The sequence below is a fragment of the Coturnix japonica genome, chromosome 28 (genome assembly GCF_001577835.2).
Source record: "Coturnix japonica isolate 7356 chromosome 28, Coturnix japonica 2.1, whole genome shotgun sequence".
Classification (NCBI taxonomy): domain Eukaryota; kingdom Metazoa; phylum Chordata; class Aves; order Galliformes; family Phasianidae; genus Coturnix; species Coturnix japonica.
Genome location: NC_029543.1, coordinates 301655 through 329185, shown reverse-complemented (window position 1 = coordinate 329185; position 27531 = coordinate 301655). Strand labels below are relative to the sequence as shown.

General features: G+C 55.4%; 4 protein-coding genes across 8 annotated transcripts; 3 read left to right on the top strand and 1 right to left on the bottom strand.

Moving 5' to 3' along the window:
- The first annotated feature begins 4358 nt into the window (after positions 1 to 4358).
- RAB11B (RAB11B, member RAS oncogene family) lies at positions 4359 to 9063 on the top strand. The gene is made up of 4 exons (XM_015886462.1): positions 4359 to 4588; positions 4872 to 5065; positions 5459 to 5539; positions 7317 to 9063. Exons 1-4 carry the CDS (start codon positions 4374 to 4376, stop codon positions 7460 to 7462), a joined length of 636 nt encoding a protein of 211 aa, XP_015741948.1. The 5' UTR covers positions 4359 to 4373; the 3' UTR covers positions 7463 to 9063.
- A 361-nt stretch (positions 9064 to 9424) lies between these two features.
- On the top strand, positions 9425 to 20571 carry MARCHF2 (membrane associated ring-CH-type finger 2). The gene is made up of 5 exons (XM_015886461.2): positions 9425 to 9552; positions 12139 to 12344; positions 13756 to 13951; positions 17829 to 18038; positions 18327 to 20571. Exons 2-5 carry the CDS (start codon positions 12169 to 12171, stop codon positions 18480 to 18482), a joined length of 738 nt encoding a protein of 245 aa, XP_015741947.1. The 5' UTR covers positions 9425 to 9552; positions 12139 to 12168; the 3' UTR covers positions 18483 to 20571.
- Positions 20572 to 21113: 542 nt separating this feature from the next.
- On the bottom strand, positions 21114 to 22824 carry LOC107325522 (thaicobrin-like). 3 transcript variants are annotated; one of them, XM_015886463.2, is made up of 3 exons: positions 22516 to 22824; positions 22295 to 22411; positions 21114 to 21942 (listed from the first exon to the last, which is right to left on the bottom strand). In XM_015886463.2, exons 2-3 carry the CDS (start codon positions 22365 to 22367, stop codon positions 21422 to 21424), a joined length of 594 nt encoding a protein of 197 aa, XP_015741949.1. In that variant the 5' UTR covers positions 22368 to 22411; positions 22516 to 22824; the 3' UTR covers positions 21114 to 21421. The 3 variants fall into 3 exon arrangements, with proteins under 3 accessions (XP_015741949.1, XP_015741950.1, XP_015741951.1); XM_015886464.2 differs by having other exon boundaries at positions 22295 to 22398; XM_015886465.2 differs by having other exon boundaries at positions 22295 to 22395.
- A 95-nt stretch (positions 22825 to 22919) lies between these two features.
- Positions 22920 to 27393, top strand: LOC107325517 (butyrophilin subfamily 1 member A1-like). 3 transcript variants are annotated; one of them, XM_015886455.2, is made up of 11 exons: positions 22924 to 23277; positions 23424 to 23527; positions 23621 to 23968; positions 24326 to 24607; positions 24719 to 24823; positions 25016 to 25036; positions 25366 to 25386; positions 25493 to 25513; positions 25603 to 25623; positions 26089 to 26121; positions 26549 to 27393. In XM_015886455.2, exons 2-11 carry the CDS (start codon positions 23434 to 23436, stop codon positions 27067 to 27069), a joined length of 1467 nt encoding a protein of 488 aa, XP_015741941.1. In that variant the 5' UTR covers positions 22924 to 23277; positions 23424 to 23433; the 3' UTR covers positions 27070 to 27393. The 3 variants fall into 3 exon arrangements, with proteins under 3 accessions (XP_015741942.1, XP_015741943.1, XP_015741941.1); XM_015886456.2 differs by lacking the exon at positions 26089 to 26121 and having other exon boundaries at positions 22920 to 23277; XM_015886457.2 differs by lacking the exons at positions 25493 to 25513; positions 25603 to 25623 and having other exon boundaries at positions 22923 to 23277.
- The last annotated feature ends 138 nt before the right edge of the window (positions 27394 to 27531 follow it).

The window sequence follows — 27531 nt, the reverse complement described above, 5'->3', positions numbered from 1 at the left end:
ATCGGTTTCAGGCGCAGATCAGAAGCGCGGCAGCAGCGGGCGCAGGGCGGGGGGTGGTGGGCGCTGGGGGGACTCACCGCGTGCCTGCACAGCTGCAGGGAGACAGTGGGGTGGGGGGGTCTCCAAGCAGCGCTGTGAGCCTGGCTGTGCTGTGCTGTGCTGTGCTGTGCTGTGCTGTGCTGTGCTGCGGGTCTCTCACTGGGGAGCCCCCGGAGCAGCTCAGCGCTCTGAGAGCGGAACGTCCTTTTGCTGTGGTCGCTGTTCACAGCGGGACGCGGCCCGGAGCCAAAAGGGGAAATGCCTTCCTAGAATGCGGCGGGTGGGGATTTGCTGATAGAGCAGGAAGGTGACGGAGCAGGAGGGAACGAGGGGGATGAGGATGGAGGGGGAGCGGGGGGGGCGCAGTGGGAGCAGGGGGAGCGGGGGGGGGCGGTGCAGGAGCACGGAGCCGATATGAGCGGTCGGTCCTGGACGGGCCGCCCGGGAAACGACGGGTCAGAGCAATGCGGGTGTTCGGGGGACACGAAGAGGAACCGGGGGACCGGGCGGTGTGAGATACAGGCGGGGGGTGGCTGCCAGGTGGGGCTGGAGGGCTGCACGGCACCGGGACACACGGACACACGGACACACGGACACACGGACACAGGGACACACGGACACAGGGACACACGGACACAGCNCTGCACTGCATGGACACACGGACACACGGACACACGGACACACGGACACACGGACACACGGACACACGGACACACGGACACACGGGACACACGGACACACGGACACACGGACACACGGGACACACGGGACACACGGACACACGGACACACATACGGACACACGGACACACGGACACACGGCCCATCCCGGCTCGTCCCGCCGCTCCCCCCGCACAAGGCCCCGCCCTCCCGTTAAGCCCCGCCCCCGCTCTAAGCCCCGCCCCCCGCCCCTCCTCTCCTCGCAGGGTCCCGGCTCCCGCACCCTGCGCCCCAGCTGCTCTCTCCCCATTGGACAGCGCGACCCGCCACTCAGGAGCAAACCCGTCGTCTATTGGGCGGCGCTGACGGGGCCGGTTCGACGCCCGCCTCCTGCGGGCTCTGGCGGGCGCTGATTGGCGGCTCGGGAGCGGCCCCCCCCGGTCGGGCCGCGCTCGGTGCTTGGCAGCCGGAGGGTCGTTGCCGCCATCGCCATGGGCACCCGCGACGACGAGTACGATTATCTGTTCAAAGGTAACGGCGCCTCACGGCGGCTCACGGCGCCCCGGGGTCTCACCGGGTCCGGCCCGACCCGCCCCAATCGCGGCCCCGCGGGTCGGGCCCAGCGCAGCGATGGGAGCGGGCGGCACCGCGCGGCCGCGCCCTGCGGGGATCGGGGCGGCCCGGGGGGATGGACGGGGGACACGGGGCGAGGCCGGATGGAGCGGGAGTGTTGTGTTATATTATATTGTGTGATGTTGTGTTGTGTTGTGTTATATTGTGTTGTGTTGTGTTATTTAATGTTGTGTTGTGTTATTTAATGTTGTGTTATGTGATGTTATTTATGGCCGTCCATTCGGGTGTGTGTCCAGGCCGGGCTCAGCCCCGCGGGCAGCGCAGCCCCGGGAGCTGCTGTTGGTTTCTGTGGGTTTCATTTAAAATAAACCCCAAAACACAAAGGAGCGAAAACCAGCCGCAGAGCACAAGGTCCGACCCGCAGCCCGGCACGCTGGGCCTTTTCCCCGTATCTCGTTGGCTTCCCGTCCGTCCTTCCTTCCTTCGGGGCTGTTTGGGGCCGGATCAGGAGGGATGAGCGTAAACAAGGTCGAGTGGGATGAAATCTCCGCTGTAATGAGAAAATGAAGAGGATCCGCTCCCCGTGCTGCCCCTCTTCACCTTTCCAATAACAGAATTAAGTACCGAGGGGAAATGGATGCAGTGAGAACATCGGTGCCCTCGGAGCCTTCAGGCTGAGCCCCTGCTCTGCTGCTGGGCTGGGAGCTGCTCATTGAGCCCATGGAGCACAGAGCTGGGGATGGCGATGGACGACAGCGCTGCTGCCTGGGGAACATTGATTTCGTTTTCTTATACCTGACATTGCCCAGAAATTAAAGTCATTTCTCCAGCCCCTCATGCAACAGAACACCACAACACCACAACACCACAACACCAGCCCGTGTTGTCAGCCGTCTCGTGCTCCAGCAGTGCCCATTCCAGCCGGGCTGTGGGCAGGGTGCGTGTTGTTGGCTCTCGCAGGCAGGAGGTGCCAACTAATTCCAGCCCTGGGGATGTGAGTGTGGCCGTGGTCAGAGCTGTTCTGCTCAACCAGCTCCTCTCTGTGCTATTTCCCCTTTTCCTGCTCTCATCCCTGCGCCCTGAGCTGCTCGTTTTATTGATCGGAACAAAATGCTGTTTGTTAACACAGCCCTGGGGAGAACAGGCTGGGTGCTGTGTGCGGCTCTGAGGGTCTCATTGTGGAGGCAGCACAGTGATGTAACCCAGTTCAGAGCTCAGCTCCTGGGTAGGGCTGCAGCTGGGACCTCTATGATGGGATTGGGGTGCTTTGGGTCTGGAATTGAACGTTTGACCTTTGAATATCGGTTCGACTATTGGAAGCCGTGCATCTATTGAGGTGTGAGCCCTGCGCTGATTTTCCTCCCAGGAAGATGGGCTGTGATTGGTGTTTATATTACAAATGGAATCTGAGATTGTGCAGATGTACGCCTGCCTTGTGGGGGTGAAAAGGATAAAAGCGGCCATGGGGGGAAGAATAAGAGCTTTCTTTTATGTTTGTGGAAAATCAGAGCGCGCCAATCAGAGCTGAAGCCCGATGGGGCGTTTGGTTATTGGAAACAAATGTTTGTCATATTGTTCATCAATATCTGGCAACCTCATGTACTGAATATTTATGATGAGCTGTGCTGGGAAGAGGCTTAATCCTCTTCATTGTGTGAAGGAATAGACTCCTTTTGACAGATAATTAACCGGTCTGTTTAAAATTCCACCATAAACCTGGTCTTGTGTTACCAGATCTGCAGTGCTTTGCAGTTGTTGGATGGGCAGCGTGGTGTGCACTGATGGGCACGGGGCAGAGCTGGAAGCAGGGGGGGCTGAAGGAGCAGCCCTGAATTCTGGCTGTAGGCTGGACATGGCACGTGCCTTGTGCTGCACTGCTCCACCTGATGCTGACTTGTTGGTTCGGGTCATTTCCAAGTGTTCCTTGCCTTTATTAGTGGGATCGAAGGCCGTGGAAGGGGTGTGATTTCATGTATTCTGATGGATGTAGTATGGATTTGGGCTCTTGCTTTTGGTTTGGGGCTTTCTTTTTCCATCTGCATTTGAACAGGCTGTATTGTTGAGTAACCCGTTCCCAAACTGAGGAATTTCCACAGTATCTGATTGCTTTGGTCCAGAAGCTTAAAGGCATCTTCCTGCTCTGTGCCCATAGAGGTACGTGGGTCTCCAGTCTTTGGATCTCCCTGCTAAAAGAGAAAGTCCTGACAGTTGATTGAGAGCAGCAAGAGGCTGATTGTAAGGTAGAGAGAGCACGAACTTGTTGCTGAGTTTGGATCAGGTTGCCTGCCTTTATTACTTCTGCATTCAGTAACATCTCAGAAATGCTCTGCCAGAGCATGGAGCAGCTGAAGGCACTGAAGGTACCTGGATTACAGGGGGTAATTAGCAAAGTGCAGCAGGACCGCCTGAATTCTCTTCCTGCAGCCAATGGATTAATGACCCAGGGTCTTTTTGCAGAGTTCATGCATGAAACTGGTCATCTTCACAGGCCAGAGGACAGACACGAGTACAACCTGGAGAGGCAGCTGTGCTTTCTCGAGCTGTGTGTTCATTAGGAGGGCAGAGCACTGCGTGGAGCTGGCTCCAGCTGTCCTGGGTGGGGAGAAGCGGGGTGGGAGCTGCCAAAGCTGGAGCCTGAAACAATGGCCTGAGCACAAAATAAAGCAAAGCTGAAATAACAGAGGGACCAGCCCAGTTCGTGGCCATGGGAGAATGCTGGTGAGCTAATTCAGAAAGCGTGCAGGGAGAGGTGTTCTCTAATCTGCTGTGCATGGATCGGGAGGGCCTAGAAATCTCTGAGCACTGATGTTTTCCTGTTAGCATGGCAACACCTTGTGCGGAGGCAGAGTTTCAGTCTTCTACTTCTCATCTAATCCACTGGAACTCGTTCTGTTGGGTGAAGTCCTGCTTTGTTTTCTGGCTTGTTTGTAGTATCAGATGTCTTCCTGTGGGGAGCACGGTGATGGCTGGAATAACTGCAGTAAATCCCACAGAAGGCTGGGCATGCAAGGGGCAGCTCGTCGCCCTTGTTACTGTGGGCCCTGCCTGAAGCAGCGCAGCAGCCAGGCAGCACAGTGCTGCTGTGGGGAGTTCATCTGGTAAATGATGTCCTGTCTTTCAGTGGTGCTGATTGGGGACTCCGGAGTGGGGAAGAGCAACCTGCTGTCCCGCTTCACCCGCAATGAGTTCAACCTGGAGAGCAAGAGCACCATCGGGGTGGAGTTTGCTACCAGGAGCATCCAAGTGGATGGGAAGACGATAAAGGCACAGATCTGGGATACTGCAGGGCAGGAGAGATACCGTGCCATTACTTCAGCGTGAGTACCGTGTCTTTCTTTGGGACTATGGCAGATACATCTCCGGGTAAGGACTGAATGAAATGCATTTGGATGGGACAGAATCCTTGTGGCAGGTCTTGCTGTAGATCCAGGTAATCAGGTAACAATATCATGCTATTTGATTAGTATTTGGAATTTGGAACTCATTTCTGGGGGATGGTTATTACACAAAGCATACAGAACTGCAGTACTTGCATCAGCGCAGCTTTCTGAATGGGTTTGTTGGACCTTTCTAAAGGAATGTGCCTTTGTGTTCTCCCAGGTATTACCGTGGTGCTGTGGGGGCCCTTCTTGTCTATGACATTGCCAAACATCTCACCTATGAGAACGTGGAGCGCTGGCTGAAGGAGCTGAGGGATCACGCAGACAACAACATCGTCATCATGCTGGTGGGCAATAAGAGCGACCTGCGCCACCTGAGGGCTGTGCCCACTGATGAGGCCCGTGCTTTTGCAGGTCGGTATGTGGGGCCTTCAGGTGCTTCTCAAGTTCAGTGTGCTGGTCACTCTACTGTCCAGTATTTAACTTTTGCCTTGTGCTTATTATTATGTGGGAAAAAAAAGGGGAATTGGAGGTTTCGTAGCTGGCTTGTTAAATAGTGGATGGTGTTTTTTCTTGTTGAATCTGTTGGTAGCACATGTTTGTAAAACAGCATCCTTGAGCTGCCCGATACCTGAAGCATAAACAGTTCCTCTGGGAAGGCTGAAAAACAGCAGGAAATGTTCAGAGGAGAAAATACCTCATATAGTGTCAAATATCACAATGCAGAGTGTCTGTCCTTCATTCCTAGAGGCCTGGTTCTATGGAGAGCATAGAGTTCCTAACTGAACCACTTGTTATTTATTACAGAAAAAAATAACCTGTCCTTTATTGAAACTTCTGCTCTGGATTCCACAAATGTAGAAGAAGCCTTCAAGAACATCCTTACAGGTATGGTTTGTTATGGGTTCTGTGGACCTACCACATAGTGAATCTTCTTCATGGGCACAGTTTGCAGTTATTGAGACTGTTTTGGAAATGAGTGTTGGGAATGATTATATGTCTGCAGTCTGCCTCCCCTTACCTCTGTTTTACCCCCACCCCATGCACCTTTTTCCCCACCCACACGCATGGGGAACTTTCTCTTTCCTTGAGAGTGATGTGGGCCCATTACCTGAGTTTTATGGTTCAATAGCTGAATTCTGGGAGGATAAACTATTTCTGTATTCTCACCCTCATGCACTGTTCTGTGGAGCTGTGCCTGATGTACACGTCCCACCACGTCTCCAGAAGGGCATTTCCTGAGCATTTTTTGTTTTTTGGTGACAAGATGCTGATTTAACTTAAATGAGAATGAGCCTTTGTTCTGGTACTGCTCGGTTGTCAGGAAGTGTCTGATGTATGCTGCTTGTTGGACGCTGACCAGAGAACTGGTTATTATTGCTGTGCCTTGATTATATGTGAATGAGAGCCTATTACTGGGGAAATGGCTGAGTTTTGACCTGGTGAATTCTTGAAGGCTCTTTCAGGTTTGTTTTGCAGAGTGTGGAGGTAAACAGGCAGGAGCTGTGGTGTCGGTCTGAGCAGCTCTGTGAGCACAGAGGTGTGTTACAGTTAAAGATGACCAAGAGGAGGTGGGCAGGAGGAAAAAAAAGGGTAGTCAAGCTGCTTCTATGAGTAAAAAAGCCTGATGGATGAAGAGTGGGTTACGTTCTGCTCCCCAGCAAGATTTGGGTTGAGCTGCTGGAGAAGTAACTGGAGAATACTGCTGCTGAGACAGAGCTGTAGAGAAGAGCAGCTGCAGCCTGAGCTCTTGTGCAGGGTGGCCTTGAGAGCAGGTGCTGCTTATCTGTGACACTTGGCTGGATCTGAGGTGACTCGTGTGCTGCTCTGAGATGGTATCGGTGGATTTAGTGCCCTGAGCGTGGCTCAGCCATCACCATCCATCCTGTCTTCCCTCGTTGTGTTGTTCTGAGCCTGACTCTGGGTACAGAAAATGGCCAGAGGTTTTTCTAGGAGAGTTCAGTGCTGCCTGTGTAACAGATGGAGCCAGAACTGGAGCTCCATCAAAACAAAAAAACCAAAGAGCCCAAACCCTACAATTCCCCACCATTTAAAACCCTTGTTAAAGGCTTTGGCTGTTCCTGTCCTGCGGCTGTGACTGCTTGAATGTGACCATAATATTTACTGCAGGCTTCCAGGGAGGTGCTTGCCCTTTTCCTGTCTCACAATGGAGGGAAGTTGGAATGAGGTCCTACAGTCAGCGCAATAGAAATATTTCCACTTATTTCTACTGGCGCTGCAGGTGGAATGGTTTCCTTCTGAAAGCTTCTAACCTGGACGCTGCCTTTAACAGCTGGGGTGAATCTGTGCTTTCAGGCATGAGTTATTTGGAGTCAATGAAATGAATTCTGTCGGGGATGGCATTTGCAGATCAATGTGGGGCTGCGTGGAACCTCATTTTTACTGCCACGGATGGGGAAACTGATTTGTAACGGAGAGGAGCGGGTGGTCCTGTACTTCAGTAGGGACGGCTCACCGGGAGCTGAAGGGTGAAACCTTTAGGTCTTCCAGGCAGAGCTGGAAAGCCACCCAGACGTTACACTGCACAGCTGGTTCCCTTTCACAGCTTGAATCTTCCCTCTCCTGGCAGCTCGCTCCGAGGTGAGCGCGTGCTGTGTTGCAGGGAACACCTTCCTGTGCCCCAACAGCTCTGTTCTCATTTCAGAAATCTACCGCATTGTCTCTCAGAAGCAGATCGCAGACCGGTCTGCGCACGATGAATCTCCTGGCAACAACGTAGTCGACATCAGCGTCCCACCAACCACCGACGGACAGAAATCCAACAAACTCCAGTGCTGTCAGAACCTGTGACCTCCCGTAGACGGCTCCGATGCTCCTCACTTCGTCTGTGCTTCATTTAGAAACTTGTGTGCACTTCTTTATCTCCTGTGATTCAGTGACTCCCCCCCCCCTCCTCCCTTCACCCCACCCCAACCTCCTCCTTTCATCTTAGAGCTTAAATTGTAGGGTTAACATTCCCCTGCCTCTAAGATCCCCTTGAATGTGATGACTTTTGGGCTCGAAATGTTGGCACTGATCTGATAGACGTGTTTGTGTTGGAACATCTGCTGGATTCCATCCCACGAGATGCTTCTCCTCAGCTGGGTTTGAGTTTTGTTCTGGGAGAGAAGCCGTGGGGGCTCGACCAGCTGAGGGAATAATGGCCGCCTTTAGGTTACGAGGCTTTTTCCTCCCATAGTCAGACTTTTCTCTCCTGTTCCTATAAACGCAGGGGAGGAATTAAAGGAAGTAGCTGTCCTCCCCACGCTCTGCTTTCTGTCCCAGTGAAGTTTCACAGCGAGGTTTTGAGCGGTCGCACACACCTCAGAGCTGTTGAACATAACACGACTTACCATGTAATTAGCACTATGCGGTTAGTCTGCCTGTGTAGTTTTGCTGTTTCCTGCCTAGGAAATCTTTCTCTCCTCGTTTTATTTGGGAACAATGACGTATGTCTGCGTTGCTTTCTCTGCCACCACGAACACCGTGCTGCTGTGCGGGCTTTGTCACGTGGCTTAATATTTATTCATGGCTTCCGTTAATCAGTTCACACTGTTGTACAGTAAGTGCCAGCATCTTCCTTTAACCGACCCACCCGTACGGCCGTGCTGCTGTCGTACGTAGATCAGTGTCTGAGCGCTGGACCTTCCCTACCTGCGGGATTTATTTTGCATGCTGCTTTTCTATAGAGTTCCCCCCTGTTTGGAGTGAGTGAAGCAATATCCCCATGTCCCCCTGCCATGTACATAACCTGCTCGGAAGGGTTTGGGTTGTTGGTAGAGAACACGATTCTTTCTACGTTTTGTAAAGCTGCAGATCCATCCCATCCCCTGGTGCCTGGTGCGTTCCCTTCCTTACACAGTGTCATGCTCAGATCTCACTCAGCTCTTTAACCTGCTCCTTCCCCTCCTGTCAGGCCGAGCTCTGGGCTGTGATTCTCACACCATTGGACCTCACCGTGTGTGTCGGTTCGGCAGCTCTGACCCGGAACGTTCGGTCCGTGCTGAACGGGACGGCCCGTCCCGCTGTGGTTTGTGCGTTGTCCCCTGTCGGTTACCGGCTCTCACCGCATCCATCCCCGGTGACGCGGGTGCAGCCGTGCAGGACGGGACAGGCCGCACCGTGCAGCGATTTGCGGCCGGTTTTTGCTCTGTACAATTTGAGTTCCGAGACTGCGCCTCACTGCTGAACACACACACACTGCATGGCGTGAGCTGCACCGGGCGGCACCGAGCTGTGTACGGGGCGGTACCGAGCTGTGTATGGGGCGGTACCGAGCTGTACCGGGCGGTACCGAGCTGTACCGGGCGGTACGGAGCCATGTACCGAACGGCGCTGGGAGCCGGGGAACCGGCATTCGGGTCTGGGCTGTTCTGTCTGTTGTGTAATAAACTCCAGGGCGGTTCACTACGGCTCGGGCTCTGTTCACGTTACGGGGGGCTGCGCTTCCAAACACCGTCATATTGCGGTACGGTACGTTCCATTCCGGTACGTTCCGTTCCGTTCCATTACGGAGCGGCTCCGGCAGGTGGGAGCAGAGCCGTTACCCGGCTGGGGATGGGGATGTGCCGGCAGCAGCCGCTCCTTGTTCGCCCTCCTTTCCTTCCCTCCCCTTCCCCCCTTCCCCGTTCTCCCCCTTGTTCCTCCCGTTCCCTCCCGGTTCCGGTGCCGTTATTGGTCGGCTCCTGTTGCCAGCGTGGTCGCGTTGCGACGCCGGCCGAGCGTCCGCGTATCCAATTGGGCGACGGGATTGTGACGTCATCGGGACGGCGCTCGGGGATTGGCCGGCGGCCGGCGGTGCCCCCGGGGGGGGCGGGCTGTGAGCGGGGGGCGGAGCCCACGGGAGGAACCGGGATGGGACCGAGAGCGGAGCGGTGAGAGGGGCCGGCCCGGGGAGAGAGGTACGGGATGGACCGGGGGGAACGGGGGGAAACGGGACGGGACGGGGGGGGACGGCACAAGGAACGGCTGCCCGCTGTCAGGCCCCGCTCCGCCGCTCCTCACGGCGCTGGGCCCTGCGGGGCGCTCCGGGGCCTGCGGGATGCGGGCGGTGCTGGAGCGCGGCGGGGGATGGACGAGAGGGGAACGGCCCGAGGTACCGGGATGGGATGGAGCGATGGGGACACCGGGATACCGGGATACCGGGATACCGATATGGGGACACCGGGATACCGGGATACCGGGATACCGATATGGGGATACCGATATGGGGATACCGGGATACCGGGATGTGGATCCCGCTCCGTCCCGGCCCCGTTCGTTCATGTCGCGGTTCATCCCGCTGTTCCCCTCGTGTCCCCGTTTCCGCCGCTGTCTCGTTCCGGGCCGTGTCGGCGCTCCCCGTGCGGCCCGTCCCGTCACACGCTGCGTGGGGTCGCTCCGTGCACCGGGGAAACCGAGCGGCGGAACCAACGAGCAGCTCCCGGCAGTTCCCCCATGGCGGGGCTGGACGCCTTTCCCGTCCCGGGCTGTTCCCGCAGACCCGGATCCAGCAGGACACAAACGCTGCCCTGGACGGAGCTGCACGTTCATCGCTACAACACGAGCAGATCGAGCCCTGAGCGTCCAACAGCTGGAGCCGGGGGCAGAGCCGGGATGTGGGACCGAGGGGATTTTAGCACCGGGGGGCTGCGGTGTGACCACACCGTGTGTGTGTCCTCACTGTGTGTCGTCACTGTGTGTCCTCACTGTGTGACCCCCCAGTGCTGACACACACGGGTAACGTGATGGAGCGGCTGCTTTTCTCTCCATTGTTTGAACTATTTTGGCTTCTGACTCGACAAAACTCAGAACTTTTAACTGGGAGGCGATGGGAGGAGCCGGGCACCCCAAACCATGAACTACAGGATCAGTGTATTCCCCCCTCCTTCACTCTGGCTCAGCTTTGGATGCTCGGAGTTTCATTTTATGAGCTTGGCACAGCAGTTCTGTTGGTGGCAATGGATCAAACAGGACATTCACCTCCTGCCTCCCCAAAACCGATGCCCATCGAGTGCTCAGATGAGATGTTTCCCATGTTCCAGCTGCTCGTCAGCTGTTCCCCTGTGACATCTGTGATGAAAATGGCCCATCTGGGGCTGGGAGATGCTCTGCAGCATCTTGTTGGGAGCTGAGCAACAGGAAAACTGCTGCACTCACTGCTGTGCTGCTCTGATGCCCACGCTGGGTGTTTGCCTGGCCTCTGTGCTTCCCCCCGCTGGGAGCAATGGCTCTCAGAGCCTGCAGGTGCCAATGTGCAGAACTCAGGTGGGGACCCTCCAGCTCCTCAGCGTTTCCTCATTCCTGCTGCACACATTTCTGTGTTTGGCCTTGGTCTGTGCGCTCTTGAGCTGCGTTCATTCCATGGAGTTTGGGAGCTCCTGCTGCCCTCTGGATGAGAGCAGGGGGCTGTGCTTCGTGCTGCAGTGCTGGACGGCGTCAGGGAGGAGGTTGTGCTGGAGCAGAGGGTGCTCGCTGTCTTACTGCAGCCCTGCTGGGTAGGTCACTCTCCTGAGCCAAATTTCCACCACCACCGTTTGTTTTCTCTTCAGTTTGAGCAATCTCTGCAAGCTCAGCTCTTTGCATCCTGGGTCTGCTCAGTGTGAGGAGGTGGATCCGTCCCTGATCTGCTCCCACGGTGAGGCTGGCTTTGCATCCACCACGTTGCCAACAGTTGTGAGCCAGGAAGGGCCCGTCCTGGCTGCACACCCCGCTCGTGTCCGCTGGGTTTGGAGCTGGAAGCACAGAGCGCTGCAGATGTGAGCTTTGGATTTCGGTTCCTTCTCCATGAGCTGCGCCGCTGCTTTGCCTTCGTGCTGTGAGTCAGTTACATATTAAAGCAGTGACTTCAGGCTCCACCCTGGGATGGACTCTGGTGTGGAGATGCCAAATAAGTTGTAACTGAAATCCATGCGCTTTCTGCTGGGCTGGGGGTGGCGGATCCCATCCAGCCCCACACGCGGCTGCTGGGGTCCATTGGATGTGCAGCACCGTGAGCCCACAAGGGACACAGGAGTGGCTTTATTGCAGTGCACAGAACGGACCTTTTTATCCTCTGGACTTAAAAATAAACAAGGTTTTGGCTGAACAAAATGGAACCGACCTCTTTATTCAAAGCACACATCTCCCATATCTGCTTCAGCGAGAGGCCTTTAAAGTTGAGAGGGCTCCTTAATGCAGCTGACCGAAGTCGTTCCGATGGCGTTTATCATCTTCCTTTTGCTCTGCAGCTCTGGGCAGCTCGTAGCTTTGCTTTGTTCTCAGTGGGGAGCAGTGGGAGAAGCAGCAGAGCCCGGTGTGCTCTGCACAGAGGGATGGAGCGGTTGGGTCGGGGCGGTTCTACCCAGGCTGGGGGCAAAGTGGGTGTGTGACATGGGGCTGGTGGAGGTGGAAGTCACTGGGGGTGAAGGAGGAGCAAAGCGCCCTGCTGGCACCTGGGGCTGAGCTGAGGGCACACGTTAGGGCTGGGGGTGCCGTGCCTGGTGCTCACAGCCCTCGCTGTCCTGCAGGTCCCCGTGGCGGAGCGGTGCAGAGCTGCGATGACGACGGGCGACTGCTGCCACCTGCCCGGCTCCCTGTGCGACTGCCCGGGCAGCGCCGCGCTCTCCAAGTCGGTGGAGGATTCGGACCTTGGGCGGCCGCAGTTCGTCACCCAGGTCACTGCCAAGGACGGCCGCCTGCTCTCCACCGTCATCAAGGCGCTGGGCGCACAGAGGTGAGGATGGTGCTGCTCGTCTGGTTTAGCCCCGTTTTCATGGCTCTAAAGCGTTGTTTGTGGTGGGGGTCACCGGGAGGTACTGAGGTGACATTCCCAGCCCCTGCCTGGGGTCCTGTATGTGCCAGGTGTGTTGGTCAGGGCACCCTGTGCTGGCCCAAAGCCCCGTGTGTGCTCAGCTGCCCGGCTGCTGCTGGAGGGGACACTTGTTGCCTTGCTTGGACTCCTCTTGCCACACTTCTTTGAGCAGCTTCTGCAATAGAGGATGCTTCACAGCATCGCTCAGCCCAGACAGTGCCAGCAGTCCAAGCTTGTGCCCCACTCCTACCCAACCACAGTGTGGCTGCATGAGCAGCCCGGGGTCACTGCACTGCTGAGGCTGTTGGGGGTGAACTCCCCCTCTCCAGATAGGAAGGAAGAAAAACAGGCTGATAAGAGGGTTTGTTTTTTCTCTCTAGCACTGTCAGCAAATTTTTTCCTTCTGGATTGTTTATGGGTAGCCAAGGTTATATTAACGCTCTGGAAATATGAAACCCCTCAAACAGGAAGAGAAGGGATGAAATGTCTTACAGATGCTTTCATTAGGAAATCACAGATGCGTGAGAGCACTTGGGGCCTGGGGTTCTTTTTTGGCCTGCTCTGAGGCCCTGTGGGTGCACTGCAGTGTACTCCAGTCTTGTTGCTCTGATGCTGCACTGATGGTTAAAGAACCACTGCTGGGCTTCACAGCAGATCCCGGGAACCTCCAGGTAGATCCCATGAACCTGATTGTGATGAAACCTGCCCAGTGCAGAGCTGGGAGTGGAGCCCCTCCAGCCAAAGTCTTCCTTCTGCTTTTTGGAACCAAAGTGAGCTTTTCTTGCTGACTCACCTCAGCCCTTCATGTCCCACCAGTGCTTTTCTCCACCTCCTTTTCTGTGCATTGTGAATTGCTGTGTCTGTTACAGAGGGTCGTGTTCTTGCTTTAGGTCATGCAAACAAATGCAAATAGTGCTGCTGCTTTTGAAGGCTGCAGATTGCTTGTCCTGCCTTTGCTCTGTTGGAATCCCACACAGGTCAGAATGGGAGCCAGGTATGAGCGATGAGATGAGCTGAGATGGCTGCTGTCCTGTCAGCAGTGTGGGCACAAAGGCTGGTGGAGCTCATCCTGATTTCCAGAGGGTGTGGAATGGGGCCTTCCAACTAAAGGTGTTCCTTCCTCACCCTGCTTCCCACTCCCAAACCTGTACAGCTATGTCTGCCAGAGAAAGGTGTTGCACACAGAGATGGCTGCACTGGGAGCTGGGAGAGAGGAGGCACCAGTGAGTGACTTGCTTCTGAGGTTCAGGAAGGGTAGGGGGTGGCAGTGAGGAGTTCCCTGGGCTGCCCGTCTGACCGTGATTTCCTTCTGTTTGTCTGTCTGCCTCCGTAGTGACGGTCCCATCTGTCGAATCTGTCACGAAGGTGGAAATGGGGAGGGACTGCTTTCCCCGTGTGACTGCACAGGAACACTGGGCACCGTGCACAAGAGCTGCCTGGAAAAATGGTTGTCCTCCTCCAACACAAGTTACTGTGAGCTCTGCCACACAGAATTTGTTGTAGAGAGAAGACCGAGGCCTTTGACAGAGGTACCACTTTCTTCCTGCTTTGCTTTTCTGACTGATGTGCCCCGTGTCCATGTGCTTTGTGCTGCATTTTGTGCTGTGTCTGCGGTGCCACAGGAAAAGCTCTGGTTTGTAACTGTGCTGCTCAGAGCCCACTCTGTGGTTCCCCCAGTTCCATCAGTTGGATTTAAATCAAGGCACAGCTACACGTTGCTTTTGCTGTCAGTTCCTGGGGGGCAGTGCCAGTGCAGCCCTGCCTTCCTTCTTCTGTCTCCACTGCAGCCCAAGGAGGAGCCCGGGGGGGGGAAGAGTCCCATGGCTGGAGCAGCTCTCAGTCTGTGTTTTGCCAAACTTAGGTTCCATTTTAATGATGGCTGCTTAATTTACAGCCTGAGGTGACTTCAGAGCACTGTCTTTAGAAAAGCAATTTGCCGGAGGGCATTACGTCAGCACTTGGTGCTCTCTGAATCTTATCTCTTCTCTCCCAGCTGCTGAAATATATAAAATCCTCTGTGACCAAAAAACTTTCAGCTGGTTGTTTCAGAGGTTGCAAACATTCCAGGCCATGCACAGCCGTGCCCTCAGCACGGAGCCCTTCTGAGAGAGCCGATAGCGCCCAGCAGCTCGCCAGCACTTCCCTCTCACATCCTCTGCCCTCTGCTGTAATCTCATCCCCACACCAGATTGAGCTGAAACTCTTCACCAGCTGCTTTGGGGAACTTTCAGCCCTGTGTTGTTGGTGCATTTCTCAGAATAGGGCTGGGATGGAGGCTGCTTCATCACGGGATGACGCAGTTCCCCATCGCCTTATCTGAGACATTCTGTGCTCCTGTCCTTCCTTGGTTTGGAACTTGTGGGGAAGTGATGCTCACGTGTGACTGTGACTGTCACAGCTGTGATGAAAATCCACTGTTTGCCCCATCAAACTGGAGACACGTTAGGGAGCAGCTCTGCCATCCCATGAGAGCCACAGCCCTGGCACTGCGTGAGTGATTTGAACCCGCAGCCACAGAGCAGGACTTTCCCCAGGCTGGGGCTGCTCATGTGGCTCCCAGGCAGCGCTGGCTGGGTTTGTTCTGTCCTTAAATCTGCCTCACCCACATCTTGTTGGTTGGAGTCCTCGTGTCCCTGTGCTTCCTGCTGTGTGTGATGCAGCCCAGGAGCACGCTGTGGTTTTGCCCCCGCTGCTTTTTGTGTGTTTTATTACATAATGATTGTTTTGCCTATGGAAAAGAGCTGCTTTGGGGCTGCTGTGGCTGCACTGCATCCAGTTCAGAGAAGTGAGCTGTGTTATTTGCTCGTCCCACCCTTCTTCCAGCCTTATCTCCCCGGCAGATGGGCTGTTTGCTTTGCTTTCCTCGAACTCCTCTTCCTGCCCCATTGCCTCCATCTTCCCCTGAGGCTCAGCTGCCATGGGCACAAAAGCACCCCACCATGGACCTCTCATCCCACAGCCCTGTAGGTCCCATGGGGAGGAACATCTGGGAAGGCCCCAGGGCTGTGCTGGAGGACAAAAATACGACTTGTCTCCTGCAGGGAGGTTGTCCCCAGTCTGGGAGCTGGGTCACAGCTCCTCCTCTCGTTTCAGGCACTCTCATTTGCAGCATGGAAGCAATTGTTTTTGGACTGGGGCTGGAAGAAGATCACGTTGCCCTTTTGTTGCTTTCCCATGTTTACTTGACGGTTTTCCCTACAAAAAATTGTTTAATCTGACCACTTTTTGGATAGTTTACAAGGTTTGTTTTAAGTCCCATGTGCTTCAGTCTGCTGCTATGCCAGAAGCCCCGCGCCCTCGGGGTGGCTCATTGTATTCCTTTTTTACTGTCTCAGTGCATCTTGGCAATGTAAATCAACTACTTCAAAAGGAAATAATTTTGCTTCCTGCCTTTACATGTTTGCCTCCCATCTTGGGGAGGATGGGGGACTTTCAAAGGTTACAAGGAGTATAAATAGAACAAGATGCAACAGAACACCAGTTTGCCTTTGGGTTCTTTTTGTACTGGTGTCAAAAGTGACCCAGTATGTCCTCATATCTAAAGGCAGGATGCTGCAGGATTGCTGCTGGAGGGCTGCTGGGCCAGCTCAGATAGATCACCTGAGTGCTGTGTGCCCCAGGTGTGTGCAGGGCTGGAGCTGGGAATGCCAAGTGGGGGCTGGGGTTGAGATGGCTGGGATTTGGGGTTAAAATGGCTGAGGCTGGGGGTTCAGATGTCTGGAGTTGGGACAGCCGTGGTCAGAGGTTCAGATGGTGAGGTTTAGGATGGCTGGAGTTTAGGGTTGGGATGGCTGAGGTTGGGTCTTATGAGGGCTGGGGCTGGGATGGCTGTGGAGTTACTTGGGGTTCAGACAGTGCGTTGATGTAGGAGCAGCTGTGCTGTGCAGCTGAGCTGCTGCCCGCCCTCGCTTCCTCTTAGGGCTGCTCAGGGCTGTGTGTGTGGTCCTTATCTTCCCCACGCAGCTCATCACCACTCATCTCTATGGAGCTGCACAGAGGGTGACTTGCAGGATTCCCCCCCTCTCCTGGCCAAGCCACAGTTGTGGCCACTCTTCAACTTCCTGCTGGCTGTCAGGCCATCCAGCCACGCTCGGGAGGGCTTTAAGAATGCCTTTAGCTTGTTCTTTACATTGCAGCATCGCTTGGTCCCCAGCTGTGCTCCTCAGCTTGCAGCCTGCCTAGCTCTGTTTGGTCTCCATGTTGTTTCAACCAGTGCTGTCTTATTAACTCCTTGCATCCCTTCTACACCCCATCTGTGTCAGGGGAAGGGGCTTCGTGTGCACCATCCCTTTGAATCCTCCCTATTTGAAAATGAGTGCCCCAAAATGACCTGTCAGACCTGCAGCGGGGTGGTCAGATGAGGGGACTTCACTGCTGGGTGTGGAGGTGACTTGGGAGCAGGATGTCCATGCAGCAAATACTCGGCCTGAAATCAGAGCTGCACCCACAGGTGGCACCAGCTTCGGATTTTAAGCAAAAAAACCCCTAAATGAGGGCAGTAGTTCTGGTGCAGGAAATGGAGGAGGATCCAGCAGCCCCACAGCCAGCAGCTGGACAAAGCTGGTGGTAGAATGCACTATAGCAGCACTGGGTGCTGGTAGGAGCCACAATGGTTCGCTGTTCTATAAAAGGAAAAGAAAGGCTGAAAATAGCATCATCCCAGGAAAATGGGAACAATTGCTGTCAAGGACTGGTGACTGAAATGAACCCAAATTTGGAAGCAGGTCAAGGCTCCGGGAAGTGGTGCTTCTTTAGAGGTCTGCTGGGGGAAACCTGCCTGCAGCAGAGCTGGGTTCTTTCTGCTGCTTTTTGGGCACTGCCAGAAGGAAGTGAAGTGCTTGCAGAGCCTCTCGGTGACACACAGCAGTGCAGTAACACCCCCCGTGGTCAATCATTGGATGCATGGGGAGCAGGAGAGCGAGCCTGAGATGGGCAGCACTGTCTGTCCTGGGCCATCCTGGTGTCTGCACTCCCTGCTGAGCCCCAGGGAGGCACCGTGCCCTGAGAGCTGTTATCCCATGAACAGCTGTGCTGGGCTGGACCTGGGGCTGCAGCTTTGCCTGAAGTCAGGAGAGCAGCTCTGAAGTGCCGCTGCTGTCCAGGAAACCTCCCAGAGCCCTGCACCAGCCGCAGAGCGCTGCCTGTGCTGCCGCTGGAGCTCAGCCTGGGTTTACTTCCATCTTCCCCCCTTATATATTTCTCAGTTGCCTTTTCCCTTTCCCTCGGTGGTTGCTATAAGCAGCCTTGACGTGCTCAGCCCCATCTTTGTGCCGGTTGATGTGAGCTGAGCGCTGGCAGCAGATGCACACAGGCTGCAAGAGATGCATGGCGGCTCCGTGCTGCAGCAGCCCCTCTTTGCCAGCACACTGTGCACTGCTGACCGCATTCTTCCCCTCTGTTCCGCAGTGGCTGAAGGATCCCGGTCCCCGCAATGAGAAGAGGACGCTGTTCTGCGACATGGTGTGTTTCCTGTTCATCACTCCCCTGGCTGCGATCTCGGGCTGGCTGTGTCTCCGTGGAGCTCAGGACCATTTGCAGTTCAACAGCCGCCTCGAGGCCATCGGACTCATAGCACTAACTATAGCACTTTTTACAATCTACGTCCTTTGGACGCTGGTAAGTGCACGGCAGGGCTCTGGGCTCGGTGTGTTCAGAAGGGATGCTGCGTTGTGCCCCTCGGGAGAAAACCTCTCCTGCTTCCCTCTGCTGGGGGTGAGGGGGGTCCGGAGGAAGCAGAGCAGTGTGTGTTGTGACGCACTGAGCCGCAGCTCCAGCTGCTGTGGTTCTGCCCCGCTTCCTTGCAGAGAGGGACGCGAGGTGGAGCCCTTTGCTTGGTTTATTGAGATGTGTCAGCAGGGATGGGTGGCACGCAGCCCATCGCACCCGTTGCTGTGCTGCCCGCAGGTCTCGTTCCGCTACCATTGCCAGCTGTACTCCGAGTGGCGCAGGACCAACCAGAAGGTGCGGCTGATGCTGCCCGCCCGCAGCCCCCACCCTGCGCCCCACTCCCTGCTGTCCGCAAAGCTGATGAAGAAGACGGCGGATGAGACCACGGTCTGAGCTGCCCCCGTCAGGGTGAGCAGACGGGGCTGGATCTGAGCCTGCGGGGCTGTGGGAGCACCCGAACCACCCGGAGAGACTCAGTCCTTTGGCAAACACAGATTGGGAGCATCTGTGCCATGGAGCAGCCCAAAGGAGCGGGCTGGGACACTTACCTGCCTATAGCACCGTACGTGGAAAATCTCTCACATATATATATATATATCTATATATATATCTATATATAGTATTATTTTTTAATGGCCATGCATATTGTGTTTCAGTCCTTTATGTGTCGATGTTCTAAGCTTCAGTATAGAAGCTGGCAGCCTGATCTCATTCAGAGGTTGAATCTATGCCTTTTCTCCAATCGAGTGCACGGAGCACTTCTTGTCGGCCCCCTGGAGCCCCGTCCTTTGCACTGAATTGTTTTGATAATATTGCAGCCTCCTTTCCCGTCACTCTCTGGTCTTTTCTTGTGGAGTTTCTGTCCTTTCTAGAGAAAGTTGTGTGTTTTTAATGATTATTACAACCCCAGCAGGAGTTACAATGACGCAGATGCTGAATGGAGACGTTTTGTATTGTAAAGCACCGCAGTTCTGAGAACTTCACAGCGGGTCTCAAGCTGGACAGACCTTTTCCTGTGCAGACGCAGCCCCACGGGCTCCTTTCCCTGCAGGTCCTGGCTCCTCCCCAGGACTCGGACACACTCAGCTCTTGGCACGTCCCACCAAGGTCGATGGAGGGGCTGAGGGTGGGGAGCAATGGCTGAACCCCCCCCCTCCCATTTCTCTTTCAAAGGCTCATAATGGAGCTTTCCTATCCCAGAAAGGGGAGAGCTGGAGTCTTTTTGCTGGTGTCCCCATGCAGCCTTGAGGCCGGACCTCTCGCTGGCAGTCCCTCAGTGGGACATCTTGGCACATTCCCTGGCAGCTGCTGCTCTTTGGTTCAGCCCTGAAATTGCTGTGTGTCCTCCAGCAAAGTGGTCCCCAGGGCTGCCATTCCCCCTCCTCCCCCCCCACCTGTGTTTCCAGCACATCTGGCTGCCAAACCCTCTCTCTTGGTGGCCAGTGCCACTCCCTGCCCTGCAGCCCCTCTCTGCTGTGCCGTCAGTGCCTGTGTGCAGTGCTGTGCTCACAGACCATGTCCCTCCTTTGCTGAGCCCACGTGGGTCAGACGGTGCCCTCCAAGATGGAGCCCTGTCATTTCTTGGACACAAAGTGCCCTGAGCCATCCCCGCTCTTTTTCCTTTCATGTCTGCTGCCCTTTGGTTCTTTCCCTCTGCCTTTCCTTAGGCTCGAAGTCCCTGGTGGACACAAGGCTGCCCCCTGCCTTCCCAGCCCTGGGCCATCCTCTGTGTCTGCTTCATTTCTCTCCCATCCCAGGGCGATCTGTGCAGCACTTTGCAGCACCCCCTGCCCGCAGAGTGCAAGTGCTGGCAGTCTGCTGGCAGCATGAGGGTCTCATTCCTGCTCTCCCCATTCCTACCTGCTGCCTCCCCCTCCATGCAGGTTTGCACTGGGGCTATATAACAGTGGTTCTGCCCTCTCAGAAGGGCTCAGCCCTCCCCTGGGTGCCACAGACTCTCCCCCACCGGGTGCTGCCTCCCTCCCAGCCCCTTCCCTCAGCTGTGAGTGCCGCACCACCAGCTGTGCCTTGTCCTGGGTACCTCCTGTCAGCCCCTCCGACAAACCACAGCCTGGGCACTCAGTGCAGCCTGGCTGCCTCCCAGCAGCTTGGTGGTCCAATGCGTCCTGTTCTGGCAGTGCACAGGGATGAGCACTCCCACACTGTGTAAAGACTCAAAGGAGGAAACCCACTGATGGTCCAAACACGCAGCTGGGAAAAGCCATCAGTGCCCATTTGGGGCGGATGGGGCCCTGTGCTGCTGCACTGCCGCATCCCACCTCTTCTTCATTGTCTTCATCGTGGTTGCCAATTACTGGAGGGGCTGCATGCGCCCCTGTGAAACCCAGCAGGGACTCTTGGAGTTTTCTCCTCCTTCCCAGAGGAGACGCTCAGCTGACAGGAGTGGGAGGCAGCGTCTGACCCGGTGTTGGGGGGGAAACGGGCTGTGCAATCCTGTAAATAAAAGTGAGACAAACTTGGGGCTGTGCTGTTGTTCCTGCTGTTGTTCCTGGTGCACATGGAGGGGTGCAGGCTGGGGCTCCCATCACTGCTCCCCTGAGCAAAGCAAAGCAGGGTGGCACACAGTGAGCTGTGCTTGTGTTTGGCACAGCAGGCACAGGAAGAAAGAGGATGGATGGAGAAAAGCAGAAAGAAGGGATGCAATTAAAGCTGGGAGAGGGCGGGAGGTGACGGCCATTCAGGAGGGGGTTGAGGTTCTGTGGTCAGGCTTCTGCTTCTCTGGCTGAGGCTGAAGAGCAAAGGGAAGAGTGGGAGAAAGCAGATCTTATCAGTTCTTAAGCTGTTGGGGGTCTCGGGTACCCTGGGGAGGTCCAGAAGCTGTTGGGGCTTCAGAGCCATTGGGATCCAGAAGCTGTCAGGGGGTCCCGAAGCTGTTGGGGTGTCCCCACTGCTCCAATTCCCTCCCAGCCCCCACAGTCACTGCGGTACTGAGAGCAAAAGGCCCCAGAGGTGCAGCCCCCACCTCTCCCAGCCCTGCAGCCATGAGTTCAATCGAGAAACATGTTGGGATTTGGGGGAAGCCTCTTTCAGACACTCAGTTTATTATTATAAACAACACACACACAAGAAACTTCCCCCCTCACTTTATAGTGCCAAAATGGCTGAAGTGCACGAGAGCTTTGTTACCCAGGATCCCACAAAAACACACTGTTTGTTTATCTCCTCTGGATGCTGGTGATGTTCTGGACGGGTATCTGGTATCTGCTTCTTTCTCCCTTTTATTGTGATGTTGGGATTGCAAAGATTTCTGCCCAGTAAAACAGGCTGATGGTTTCCTTCTTTCCAGTTTTGCCCTCCAGGCTCCCTCCACATCAGGGGCACAGCTTCAGCCACGAGTCCCTCCCCACCCAAAGCCATGGGTAAAACATCTCCCCAGGACATGAGTCCAGGCAGAAAGCAAAGATCTGCTCCTTGCTTTCAGCATCAGCAAATACCACCTGCCCGCCCCCACAGTCCAAGCAGACCCGGATGGCCCTGGGCAGCTGGGCAAGGTGCAGGGCTGTCCAGTCAGGGCAGGTAAAAGCGAAGTACTGCCCGAACCACTGCCCCACTGCCCAGATCCCCTCCTGGGGGGTAAAACTGAGGACTCCCTTCCTCCTGACAGAATGCTGGGCCACCCCCAGCGCCCACCAGTCACCTCCATCAGCCACCTCCACCTCCCAGCAGTGCCGCCCCGACGAGAAGCCGCGGTCACCCAGCACACACGGCTCCGTGCCGAAGCGCTCGGGGCCATCGGGCAGGGATGCCCACACATCCCCACGTCTCACATCTCGCCCATCAGCATCCAGGAGGAGGAAGGGGTTGGCAGTGTTCGGGTCCAGGGTGACATCAGCTGGGGACAGAGGAGAAGCTGCTCAGGACGGGCAACAGAGTGTTGTGTAGAACTGCACCCACCCAGCAAGAGAAGGGACAAACCTGCACCCACCACGATGCTGGGCCCAGGACTGATCACCCATGACCTCACGCTCCCCTTTCTCTCCAATGATGGGAGCCGGGACGGCAGCTCAGGTGCCAGGTGCTGCTGGGGGGTCTATAGATAAGCCAGAGGAACCCAGCCGGGGTGAGGGGAGCCTCCAAGTCTCAACACTACGACAACCTCAGGAGCTTTGCCCCTTTCTATCTCTTCCATAGCAGAAGCAGGATGCACTTTGCTCCCAGACAGCAAGTCACCTCTAAAACCTCACCTCTTTCACTCCTCTCCTCCTCTTCATTGGCCGGGGTCTCCATCTCTTCTCCCTCCATCTTGGAAATGAGCATTTCTGCAGAGCATCAGAGTATCACTTCCCTGCTGGAAGTGGAAACTGTGGGACACAGAGCCCATGTGAGGATAATAAAGGGAACCTCTTTCCCAGGAGCTCGGGGAATGCTGGAGAAGTCACAGCATCCCGGCGCAGTCAGCACTCACTGCGGGCTGACAGTGGGAGTGAAGGGCTCCGATGGGTCCCAACACCTTCAGTTTTCTCTCTGCTCTCTGGACCTCGTCAGATCGTGGCTGGAAAGGAGCGATCCCACACTGTCCCCACGCTGTTTGCAGAGATGCCTCGTGGGAATCCCCGCATCTCCCCTCCCCTTGGCCAGCTGCAGGCTGCTGATAAGAGCCCTCTGTGCCTCGCTGGGTCCCCTGCCCATGCTCAGGCAGGATGTCAGCTGGGGACACCAGCCTTATCGGGTGCCCAGGTTGTGCAGTGTCAAGATGGAGGAGCTCTGGCTCCTTACAGGCTTGCCCAGCTGTGCTGTGCTGCCAATGGGTTGTGGGGGGAGCTGCTGGCAGGGCATGTGTTGCCTCAATGGCTCGTCTGGTGATGGGGGATGGTGCACATCCGTCTTTGTGCCTCCCCTCCCCCTTGTCCTGACACCTTTTCCTGTGCCCAGGAGTCATGGCCTCACCTGGGCTCAGCCCATCACACAGAATTTCTCCCCCCAGGTCTGTGCCCTTATGTGCTCCATGTCCTGCTGCTGTGTGAGCCCCCAGCAGCCCCCGAGCAGCACAGCAGCATTTCCAGAGCAAAGATCTGTTCAACAATGCACAAATCCCTTTTACTTTCATTTCTGAGGGGACGAAGTACAGAAGGAAACGGGCATCCCAGCCATAAGGTCTCACTCAGCGGCTGCATTTCCTGCTCCCCTCCCTCCACCCCTTGCTGACAGAGCCAGGACTGCACGGGTGGTAAGCTTGGGGCTGGGGGCGGTCTGGCTGTGATGTTCTCCCTCCATTCCCATCCCAAAGTGGGGATTGCTCCCCGGAATGTTCTGCCATTCTGCTTCTCTTCTCACCTCTCTGCTCTCCCTTCACTTCCCCTCCTCCATCCTCAGGGTGGACTCCATGAAGACGATGTTTTTTGGCTGCTGTCCCCACTGCTCTCTGCTGGCTGCTGTCATTTACGGTTCCTTTTTCCACATCCCTGTGCTGCCGTCAGGTATGGGCCCCTCTGGCAGTGGTTGCTCTGCCCGTGCAATGGCACAGCACGGACTTTCAGCCAACTCACAGTGATTTCTTGCTTTCCTCCCAGCCCCGTTCAGTGTGCAGGGCTCCCCCGACCCTGTGGTTGTGGCTGTGGGGCAGGACGTGGTGCTGCCATGTCGCCTGTCCCCGGAGCAGAGTGCACAGAACATGGAGGTGACGTGGTTTAGGGACAAATTCACACCCTTCGTGCATCACTACAAGGACAAGAAGGAGCACTATGGGGACCAGGATCTTCGATACCAAGGACGCACAGAGTTGCTGAAAGATGGGCTCCCCAATGGCAGCGTGAACTTGAGAATCTTCCGTGTTCAGCTGCTGGACAAAGGGCATTATACCTGCTTTGTTCGCAGTGATCTGGGATATGACGTGGCTGTGGTGGAGCTGAAGGTGACAGGTCTGTAGTCTGATGTACCTCCAGTTTGCTCACAGCCAGCACTCTTGAAATTATTTTCTTAATATACAAGTGGGTATAGGAAAAAAACAGGCAGTGGGCAATAAGGTAAAATATGCTTGGGTTCATGCTTTTATATTTTAATATCCAGACCTGAGGATTACTTTATAGCAGCCTCCAGGGCAGATCTTTATGGAGAAGACTGGATGAGAACTTGGAGGGCTCTCTGTGCGCAGAAACACAGAGCCATCACAGAATGGATGCTGGGAGGACCTTAAAGCCCATGCAGTTCCACCCCCTGCCATGGGTACCCAGTGTCACCCCCACCCCATTATAACCCACGGCCACTGTTTCCCACAGCCAGCGGCTCAGCCCCGCTCATCGCACTGCAGCGCTACCAGGACGGTGGTATCCGCATGGCGTGCCGCTCTGCTGGCTGGTTCCCGCAGCCCCAGCTGCTGTGGCAGGACCCCCACGGGCGGCAGCTGCCCCCCGTCTCTGAAAACGTCACCCAGGACGGGGGTGGCCTCTACGCAGTAGAGAGTGTCCTCGTCCTCACCAGCAGTGTGAGCCAGGAGATGGCCTGCGTGGTGAGGGATGCGCTGCACAACCAGGAGAAGGAGTCCTCGTTCTCCATTGCAGGTACATGGAGCACCGTGCTGTGTGCGCAGGCTGCCTTTTCCCTGCAATGAACATAAATCTGTTACTGGCTGCAGGGTAACTGAAGCCCTGAGGGGGTCTTTTATTTTTCAGATCCCTTCTTCCAAAACGCCAGACCATGGAAGATCGCCCTGAGCGTGGTACTGGTTGCGGTGGTCGCTGTCTCCATCTTTGCTATTTATCTGCTGAAAATGAAAGGTAGAGTCCTGTGCTGGGGCTGGGGCTCCTATCTGACTCACTGCTCAGGCCCTGGGGGTACCCGGGGGTCAGGGACCCCTCTGGGTTCGTTTGGCTGCCGCTGCCTTGCACAGGGTTGGAGCTGCAGATGTAGGTAACCAGCATGGGTTTTTTAGACCACCGACGTTTCTTTCTTTCTGTTTTTATTCACAGGAAAGTATGAGAAAAAAATAGGTAAGCTTCACTTTGCCATGAATTGGAAAACTGGAGAATTCCCTCTGGCTGATTGGACACAGCATGTTAAGGGTGGGTGGTGGAAGCAAAGGGGTGCAGAGCAGCCACAGAAAATTAAGGAACTGATTTTGGAAATGAGGAAAGGATGAAAGTGTGAAATGATGCTGCAGTTTTCAGTAAGCTCATGGCACAAGCAAAGAGAGAGCAAGGATGCTGTATATCAGCAGAGCTTTGCTCTGCAAAGGGCCCTTTCTAATGGAGATGGTGGGCTGGGATCTCACATTTTGTGTTGCTGTGATGGTAACGAGTTCCTCTGGTTCTCTTTGCAGCAGCACAAGCTGAAGAGCTGAGTAAGTCCCATCCTCCCTGGTAGAATCCCCCTGCACTGCTCCATGCAACCCCCCAGCTGCCCCCAGGATCCATCACTAACTGGGGACCTTTCTCTCTGTTGCTTAGGGGACTGTGGCACCAAAATTGGTGAGGCTCATTCTCTGCAGGCGGCTGTGGGGGAGGTGATGTCCCAGCTGGTGTCCCACACCCGTTTGTGGTCGTTCATTGTTTTGCAGAGAAACAAGCTGAGGAACTCGGTGAGTACCGCTCTTCTTCCTATATGGGAGACATTTCAGCTGGGCCATGTTCCCCTCTGGGTATTGCACTGACACCCTGGTTTGGGTCTGCTGCTGGGAAACGAAGAGGTGACAGATGCTGAGCTCACTTCAGAAGCATTGTCATCCTTTATGGTTTTAAGTTGCTCCCGTACTTCTATACTAAGAAAAAAAATGCTTTCTGTTTGCAAAGAAGGCACACACGGACAGTAAGTATAAGTGTGAGTCAGGCCCGGCAATGGGACCGCATTTATCAGAGCTGGATGGGGCACGTCCCATAACCAGACCCTGAAGGTTGGAAGCCACACACCATGAAATGAGTTTTACAAATGCACCAACAATCTGGGAAACACGCAGCTGCGTGGCCTGTCATTGTCCCAGCCAACCCAGTGCCGTGGGTGCGTTCGGGGTCTCTCATCCATGTTTGTTTTCTAATGTTTTTTCAAGAGTGGAGAAGATACGCGGTGCCGATTGAAGATGGTAATTGAAGCTGAGCCCTCTTTGCTTTACTCTCACTTCCTGCTGTCCCCTCCACAGTGATGCTGGGATGCTCACACTTTGCAGTGCTATGCTCAGGGCCCTGCTTGGTGCACGCTGCTCACCAGGGCACATCTGAGAGCCCTGGCCCCCAGTGAGCAATGCTGGCCTTGCTCTGGGGATGTGGGGATTTTCTCAGCCCAGAGTTGTGCTGATGTTCCTCCTCCTGCCCATGGCAGAGGGGTTGAACCTAGATGACCTTTGAGGTCTTTTTATGATTCTACGATCCTCCTCTCTGCTCTGGGCTTTCTGCAGTTCACGTTCTGCTCCTCACGCCACTGCTTTGAGCATCTTCCCACTTCTTCGCACCCTCCCCCTTCGTCCTCAGCAGGAGAGCTCTGCCCAACGTGTGTCTCCCTCTGCCCCACAGAGGAGGTGGTTCTGGACCCAGACACTGCCCACTGCAACCTGGTCCTGACTGATGATGGCAAGAGTGTGAAGCGCACAAAACAACGCCAGGACGTCCCCGACCTCCCTGAGCGCTTCGATCCCTGGCGCTGCGTGCTGGGCTGCAAGGGCTTCACAGCAGGGAGGCACTGCTGGGATGTGGAGGTGGTGCTGGATGGAGGGGAGTGGGCGGTGGGAGTCTCTCGAGAAGATGTGAGGAGGAAAGTGGACATTAAGTTTGGCCCGGAGGAGGGCATCTGGGCTGTGGGGCAGTGGGTAGGGAAGTTCCGGGCACTCACTTCTCCGCAGCGTACGCTCCTTCCTGGTGTCCGCACTCCCACGCGGGTCCGGGTCGCTCTGGATTACGAATTGGGCTGGGTGGTTTTCTTCAGCGTGGATGAGGAGATCCACATCTTCACATTTCCACGGGTGTCATTCCAAGGGATTAAAGTCCACCCTTGGCTCTGGCTGGGTCCTGGTACACAGCTCAAAATGTGGCCCTGATGAAAGGAGGAGAAAAGCAAAGCACTGTGATGGATGCTGAACAAACCAGCCTATAACAGCTGGGATGAATTTACCATCTCCAAGGGTCAATGATGTTACCTCTATGGACTCCTGTCCCAGGGCTGTTTGATTTTATGCTTCATCTGAGGCCAGTTGTGCTGTCACAGCAGCTCCTTCATTCATGGGCTTCTCCAATTGAAGGCTTTACTTGTGTTGCCAGGTGTATTTTTTAGTTCTGAGAATAAATGAGGATATACCTGTATGTGACCCAAATAAATAAAGGCTGTTGATGCTCAGCCCAGCAGTGCTGGGTCTCGCTGCAGAGAACAGAGCCCGCTGTGCTCCATCGTTATGAGATTCCAACTGATTCCACTTCACTCCACCCGCAGCTGGCGGCAGATGCTGCCAGTGCCTGGAACCGCAGCGATGTATCGATCACTGCACCAAGATGCTGCTAAACGG

Bases quoted from the DNA above. Each gene is read 5' to 3' on its own strand.
- RAB11B (XM_015886462.1), top strand. From the start codon at position 4,374: ATGATGTCCTGTCTTTCAGTGGTGCTGATTGGGGACTCCGGAGTGGGG. The intron at 5,066-5,458 runs GTCGGTATGTGG...TATTTATTACAG, and splicing joins TGAGGCCCGTGCTTTTGCAG to AAAAAAATAACCTGTCCTTT. The intron at 5,540-7,316 runs GTATGGTTTGTT...TTCTCATTTCAG, and splicing joins CTTCAAGAACATCCTTACAG to AAATCTACCGCATTGTCTCT.
- LOC107325517 (XM_015886455.2), top strand. From the start codon at position 23,434: ATGAAGACGATGTTTTTTGGCTGCTGTCCCCACTGCTCTCTGCTGGCT. The intron at 23,969-24,325 runs GTCTGTAGTCTG...TGTTTCCCACAG, and splicing joins GGTGGAGCTGAAGGTGACAG to CCAGCGGCTCAGCCCCGCTC. The intron at 25,514-25,602 runs GTGAGGCTCATT...ATTGTTTTGCAG, and splicing joins GGACTGTGGCACCAAAATTG to AGAAACAAGCTGAGGAACTC.
- LOC107325522 (XM_015886463.2), bottom strand. From the start codon at position 22,367: ATGCTCATTTCCAAGATGGAGGGAGAAGAGATGGAGACCCCGGCCAAT. The intron at 21,943-22,294 runs GTGAGGTTTTAG...CTCTGTCCCCAG, and splicing joins GGAGGAGAGGAGTGAAAGAG to CTGATGTCACCCTGGACCCG.
- MARCHF2 (XM_015886461.2), top strand. From the start codon at position 12,169: ATGACGACGGGCGACTGCTGCCACCTGCCCGGCTCCCTGTGCGACTGC. The intron at 12,345-13,755 runs GTGAGGATGGTG...CTGCCTCCGTAG, and splicing joins AAGGCGCTGGGCGCACAGAG to TGACGGTCCCATCTGTCGAA. The intron at 13,952-17,828 runs GTACCACTTTCT...TCTGTTCCGCAG, and splicing joins GACCGAGGCCTTTGACAGAG to TGGCTGAAGGATCCCGGTCC.